The sequence below is a fragment of the Eupeodes corollae genome, chromosome 2 (genome assembly GCF_945859685.1).
Source record: "Eupeodes corollae chromosome 2, idEupCoro1.1, whole genome shotgun sequence".
NCBI classification, from domain to species: domain Eukaryota; kingdom Metazoa; phylum Arthropoda; class Insecta; order Diptera; family Syrphidae; genus Eupeodes; species Eupeodes corollae.
Window position 1 is genome coordinate 10,380,900 of NC_079148.1, and position 7,252 is coordinate 10,388,151.

The 7,252-nt window shown below is 39.2% G+C and overlaps 1 protein-coding gene across 1 annotated transcript in view; it reads right to left on the reverse strand.

The window, feature by feature from the left end:
- The window catches only part of LOC129947915 (mucin-2), a 54,292-nt gene extending 47,249 nt beyond the window's left edge, over window positions 1-7,043 (reverse strand). Inside the window, exons 1-2 of the mRNA XM_056058679.1 lie at window positions 2,089-7,043; window positions 1,924-2,011 (exon numbers count right to left, since the gene is read on the reverse strand). Of these exons, the coding sequence (XP_055914654.1) occupies window positions 1,924-2,011; window positions 2,089-6,604 (4,604 nt within the window). The 5' untranslated portion in view covers window positions 6,605-7,043. The remainder of the gene's footprint in view (window positions 1-1,923; window positions 2,012-2,088) is intronic.
- Between the last annotated feature and the right edge of the window lie 209 nt (window positions 7,044-7,252).

The window sequence follows — 7,252 nt, forward strand, 5'->3', positions numbered from 1 at the left end:
TTGAAATTCTTCCAAACCTTACAAAAATTATAGCATGATAAGGTTAAAAGAACAAAGTGTATGCATACTTTTTTCCAGCTTTCAACATTTTTTCGAAGGGGTTCTAGGGTATTTAAAACTTTTGAAATATTATCCTACAGTTCACTTGTTTTAGCCCGATATTCAGGAGCGACGAGTGCTCCCATTGCAATGCCCCTATATTTCTTCATAAACTCGACGAGAGCCAAACATTTTTGTCGATTTGTTTGTTTGTTTTTATAGTTCCTTAAATGAATTGTAAAATTTTATATTTTATTGTGGATTGTGGATAAATTATAAGAAAATTTAAATGAAGCAAATTTACATTTTTATATAATTACAATCAAGAAAGAATTCAAGAAATCGAACAGTGAATAATAAAAAACACTTCCGCCAAAAAAAAGCTGTCGTATCACCAACAAAGATTGTGACATTTCAAATTAGCCTTCAAATTCGTTAATTGGTCGAATTCAAAACGAAGAAGGCAAAGGCGAAAGCAATAATTGAAAAATGGCAAAGCCTGGCATCCCATAACCAGGCCCCTGGTTTAATGCCTATTTTTTTTTTTAATATAAACAGGTGATATCTTAAAAAGTTGATGTGGTAAATTGATTTTGATTTCAAATTTAAGTTTCAGTCATCTTCAAGAAAGCTGAACACAAAAAATTATTGTTTTAAGCTTATTAAACATCAAACAACTTGCTTTTTTAAGAAATTGTTGTTACTAATATTTTTTTTTTAATTTTAGAAAAATGGACAGGCGAATGTTGATAGGAAGTTATTAGTGAGGGTTGCATTCCAACCCCTTTTTTCAAAAAGTCCTTTCAGCTTATCTTGATGTTGTTGTTTGTAAAACTATATTAATATGGAGGAATTTCGGAACGATATTTGGAATTTTTCATAATTTCGCAGAGAATTTTCAAAATTTTTAATTCCATAAATTAGATCGATTCCAGATTATAAAATCCAATTGAAGCTTAATGTAATAAAACTATGATTGTTCATAAAATATTAAAGGCGACGTTTGAATTTTGAATGTTTGAATTTCAAGTCTGATTTTAATAATCATAAATAATGAATATTACAATACCAAAATCTATACTTACGTATATAAGGATATTAAATAAAAGGGTCTTTTGAAATTTATTTGGGAATCAAAATGCAAACACAGGTTTTCTATAAGTCGTAACTGTACCTCACTCGTATTACGTTCCTAAATACATTTTATAATCATGTTAAAATCATTTATTAACTCAACCAAAATACACAAAATGTCAATCGAAACCTTAATTCTAATTCTAATTCCATTCAACCCCCAAAAAGTATCCTTAAATGTAATAAGAGAGAGATCAAAGAAGACATAAATAATCCCTTTGGGAAGGTTTGCATATTTTGTACGAAATGTGATATTTTCTTCTCTAAACTGGGGTTCAATTCTATTTATCTCTATATATGTACGTAATATCCTGTACCTTGTATGTATTAAGGATATATGTGCTAACATGACCCGAAAATCATTCTTTACCTATCGACGACTCCGACGACTTCGTTCTTTTAAACAGAATGCCTTTAAATTTAAATTAAAGATCAAACCCTTGCTCATGGATAAATGTCACCCATCAGAAGGGTCCTTTTCCATAAGCTGCGACCTTTAAGTTTACAAAAAACAATATGTTCCTTTAGCCGAGGATAATTCTGTCCGTCTTTTGGTGATTATCCCGATTCCAAGAACCCTAATCCCAAACAGAGTTCAATTTTCGAAAATAATAATAATTAACGCTATCAAAAATGATATCCTTTATTAAAATTGACAATTTTGGGGATAGTTTTCACATCAGGCAAAAGGTCACGTTCTATTTTCTAGCCACAATAAAGGAAAAACAATTTGATATTTTGTGTACTTACCGCCAAATATAAATAAGGAGAATCACCAGAACTAGAGGTATCAGTGTGTAAAGCCCGATGAAAACCAGAGTCCGTAAGGTGAAGAAATCTGTGAAGCACACAAACAAAGTACATAAGTTTAATGAGTTCATCCCTTAAGTTATAAATGAGCTATTAGATACTTACGCATAATCTCATTCAGAGCTGTTCGGTCTTCTATGACAGAGTAAGCAGTGGCATTGCCCATTTTCTCACCAAGTGCTGTTCCGTTTATAGAATCGTTAGCCTGTCGAAGCAAATCGTTTCCATCGGCGGTTTCCGAGGAGCCACCCAGATCCGCCGAGAGGACATCCTTCTTCAAATGATTCACTCGATGATTGAAAAGCATTTGAGATGAAACAGCAGCAGAAGCATCATTCTTGTTCCCCATTCCCAGATTTCCAAGTGGATAGGAATCCATGTCAAATCCCACTCCCATGGCACCACCCTCATCGATGAGATCTCCGCCATACTGAATCGAAGATTCCTCCTTGTTGCCATCGAAATTTGGCATATAATCGATTTCCTTCAGCTCGATTTGTGGAGGTAACTCACCAATTACTGGCACCCCTATAGCCATCTCTGGGAGGACGGCTGGCTCTATGATAACATCGGGTGTGGAACCGGGCACAGGTGATGGGGGCACGGTGGTAGTAACTGTAACTTGCTCGACTTCCATAATGGACTCTCCAACATAACTAATGTCCAAGGGTCTTCGAATTACCTTTAATGGGCCATTCTTTGGCGGTGACAAAATAATGTCCTCCTCGTACCTTTGTGGAGCTGCCTTCTTGTGCTCCTCGTAGTTTGCCGGAAAGAACTGGCTCTCGAGGCGTGATTTCTTCATCTGCGTGTCGTAGGTATTGGTCGTGGGAAGGGACTCACCCACTTTGACTTCGGTATTGGAAATGTAGAAAATCGTATCCGAGTCCCTGTCCATGAGGGGCTTATTGGCACTAGATGGCTGTTGACCGACATGGGGGACAAAGAAGTCATCAGTGGACTTGGGGCTGTCTTTGGGTGGTCTGTCCTCGGGATAGTACTTGACGTTTTTGAGTTCCACTTGAGAGTCATCATCTGACCGGAATGTAAAAACAGGATTTACATTGAGGTTCTCCCGGCTGGCGGAATTCTCGGTGCTGTTAGAGTTGCCATCAATGATTTCTACAACAATTTCTTCAGCAGCCTCGTTACTTGTCTCGTTCTGTGGGGCTACATCGAAGGGTTTTAGAGAATTTGGGGGCTTCTTTGAGGGGAATTTTCGAAAGTCCGATTGGCGATAGAGAAACTCCAAATCTTCACTTTCGTTGCCAAAACCTTCAGAGACATTTATGTGTATCTCGATGGCTGCTGGTTCGGGCTTGCCAGGAGTCCTTGCAATCGCACTGGACTCTTGGGTGGCAAAGTCTGAAGATCTATCGACCACGTATTGAGTGAATCTCTCCTGAGGATGATCTTTATGTGAGTGTTTTGTTGTTCCATGGGAAGACGAACTGGACACATCGGTGCTGTGCTTGAAGTTGGTGGCGGAAACTATTGGTTCTAGAGTCGAGTCGTACACTTCAATTTGGATATCGGAGATTTTTGATTCAGAAGGTTCGTTATTTTGTGTGGCTTGTGGAATTGAAGTTGAGGACACTTCAAGATTTGGAATTGCTGTGGGGATTGGTGATGGTGAAATGGTAGAAGAATCATGTTTTAGAAGTGAAGAAAAATCAGTAGTTTTTGAAGTTTGGTAGTCTATTGTGGTAAATATTGGTAAGTTCTTTGGAGTAGTTTTATCTTCAGGGTGATCTTCATTTCTTGAAAATTTTGTTGTTGAAGAAGATATTAGTTCAGAATTCAGTTCGGTATGAGGAGTCATAGTCTGATGTTGAGCTTGTGGAAAGGTTGTCTGCTTAATACTTCCAGAAGTAGTGGGGAAGTGATTTCTTTCATCAGGGTGATCAGTATCAACTATTGAATATACCGTTGAAATTTTAGTTGTTGTTGATGAGATATCTTCAATAGGGGTTCCTATAGTTGGTTCTTCTCTATGAGGAGGTTTTAGGGGTTTTGTTGTTGAAGAAGAGCTCTGAGTGGTTGCTATATAAGAATCTGTTATTAAACTCCGAGCTGTTACTATTAGTTCATCATTTAGAACTGGTTTAGAAGATTTATCCAGTGCTCTAAATGGGGAAGAAGTGACAGGCATTATTTCAGGACTGGTAGTTGACTCTGTGGTACTACTGATATTGATCTCTTCAGACTTTATCGGACCATGAGTTTGAACCCTTGATGGTGTTTCAGTTGAACTGTTTAGTTCATACGACTGTTCAGCAGTCTTATTTGGAGCGGTCTGATAAATATGTAATGCTTCAGTTGAAGAAATCTCAGCTTTGATAGTCTTTCGAGTAACAAACTCATCGTTTTCTGGTAAATTCTTTGGTTGTTCTATCGACTCTGTGGATTTTTCATCTTTTGCTAGCTTTGGGGGATCTGTTCGTGCAGTAATAACGGTGGAAGAAGAAGTAAACTTTTCGATTGCTGATGTTGATTCTGCAGTTGGTAAATTGTATGCTGTTGAAGTTGTGTCTTTCGCAGAGCTTTGATAGTACTTCTTATCAAATATATTTAAAGTGAGTGGTGTTCCCATTGAAAACAACGCAGAATCAGTTGAAGAACCACCATCTCCATTTCTTTGATTGATGTTTTCTGATAGATCCTGATGATCACTATCGAAACTAAGCTTACCCGATCTGTCAATATTTCCAAAGTTTGTTGGATTCAAAGGAAGGCTTGTGGTAGCAGGGTTTGATTTATTCTCTGTTACAGGAATTTCCGTTGAGGTAGTCTTTGTCCGAGATCCTCCTTCCATTGCATTTATAACTTCTGCGTAAATTTCTCTTAGTGTAGTTTCAATTTCCCCTGAATTTAAGGGTTCCATTTCTGGATAAGCCGGCGGTCTTACAGTTTCACTGGCTACTTCCTTCGAAGACGCCTCATTGTTACCCTCTTGGGCGGCTACCAAAAAATAAGTTGTAGCAGTTTCTGACTCAATCTCTTTTTTCTTACTCTTCCCAACCATTTTAACTTCAGTCGAATCTTTCACTTCCTCTGTAGTTTGTAAAGCAGCCACTTTTGTTGTTGTTGTTGTTGCAGCTGTTGTAGTTATGGTCGTCGTCGTTGTTGGCATCAGAACCGTTGTCGTCATATCAATGGCAACAAAATCGGGCTGTGAATTTTTCGTTTTACTTATCGGTTCCATTAGTGCCGTGGGAGCAATTATTTCAACAAGCTTCTTATCTTTTAACTTCTGTTCGACTAGAGACGGCTTTGGCTTTTTGCCATGATGATGCGAAACTGAAAATGTTTTCTCCTTCATCATAATCGGTCCCAAGTATCCATTGGGGACTTCCATTAATTTTTTGCCACTAGCGGAATTACTCTTCGTTGGCTTATTCATTGACATTAGCGACGGTGGCCATGGATTATCCTTTCGCATCGAAGTATGCAACGAACTCGAACTCAAACCTGAAGGCGAATGCGAGGGTGAAGGCGATAGCAAAGGACTCGATGCAGCTATAAAATGTTTATCAAACAGCTGTTTCTTTTTTGTGACTTTAACACCATCATGGCCAACGTCTGGTAGTTTTGGGGGTGCTGATGATGGTGAGACCATAGTCGTCAAAGGACTTGAAAAGGATAGCGATGCATTAACAGGCATTGACTTACTCTGCACTGATGGAGTGTAAGTCACTGATGCGACGGCAACGACGGAGGAAGCTATCGATTTTTTCGCCCCCTCGACATGTTGTAATGGAATGGTTTCCATATTGGATACGGGATTTTCCACTCGGGTGGTTGGCATTGTTGTGGTGGATAATGCTACTGCTGCTCCTGCTACTCCTGGTGCTTTGGCGTGATATCCTTCTGTCGTTGCATAAGTCTCATCAGCTTTTGTTGTTCTCGAATCAGATATGAAGTCAATATCCTTGCCAGAATCCTCGTCACCATTCGCATTTGTAGAGAGTAAACTTCCCACGACTCCATCACTGACTCCCAATAAAGAGGGGGAGTCGAGGTGCCGCAGGGTGGAGGTATTAGTACGCTTTTTGTTGGTGTAATCTTTCGGGCCATTGACGTTGTCGACAACAGTGTCTATGGTGGTGGTAACTGTCGCCGTTGTTGTTGTTGTTATTTTTGATGTTGTTGCCATGGGTGCTTCGACTTCCTTATGATGGCTTATATCCTTTTCCACATCATAACCTGTCGGGACTAATGTCGGGGAAAGAAATGGTACTTTGGCCCGGCCGCCCTTATCCTTGGAAGGTTTTTTATAGAGAATTGATTTTGTTATGTGTTTACTTCTAGATGGTTTTTGTGAAGACCAGGATTTGGCTGAGACTGATGCTGATGCTGCTACTGCTGCTGCTGCTGAAGTCATCGGCATCGTCATTGGCATCGTCGTCTTCATTTTCATCGTCGTCGTCGTTGTAGACGTAGTCGTCGGTGATATTGTTGCTGTTGGATAGATGCCAGTAACATGGTCGTTGCCTGGGGAATTGCTTTCTGTAGGTGCAGAGTTGCTGAAGTTGGTGCTGTGCACGAGGACCATACAAATAATGACAAGAAGCCAGCTTGTTGTCTCCATGGTGCATGTGGTACATAATACTTTACTCATCCTGCAAAAAGGTGTATCTTCTTCTTCTCACTCTCTCTCTTTCTCTCACAATAGCCAAAAGGGTCGAATGGATCAAATTCCCATCGGAATATGGGCAGATTCCAAGACAACCGTGTTTTATTTTCTAAAACCTTCCTATCATAGATATTGTATCTTTTTGTATTTCTTTTGGTTTCTTTTTGGGGAGATTGCGGGGCTCTGTTCAGTTAACTTTTACGTTCCAACTGCATTATTGTCCCCATTTCTCGATTTCTCTATGGCAACACACAAATAATGGAAATGTGTTGCACTTAAGTACACTTTATGGTTCAGATTCCCCAAAGAACCAAAAACCCGGAACGGACTTCTTGCGGAAAACTTTTCCCACGCACTCAAAGATGTGTTTTTTTTTCTACTCTCGTCTTGTTTAATTTATAAAGAAACCTTCTCCTCGGTTGCACGTTAAAGTTTATTTTTATTTTCTTTTTGTAAAAACAAAATCTTCGTCTGTCGTCTTCGTCTTCGTCTACTTCTCCTTTTTCGTCCTTGTTTAAGTTGTCTTCAACGTCGTCTTTCTCGCTCGTCGACAGCGTTGGTTGTCTGGTTGATGATGGTTAAGGTGGATACCGGATGTCCGTATTCTTAAGGTGGGTTGATTATATTGGAATT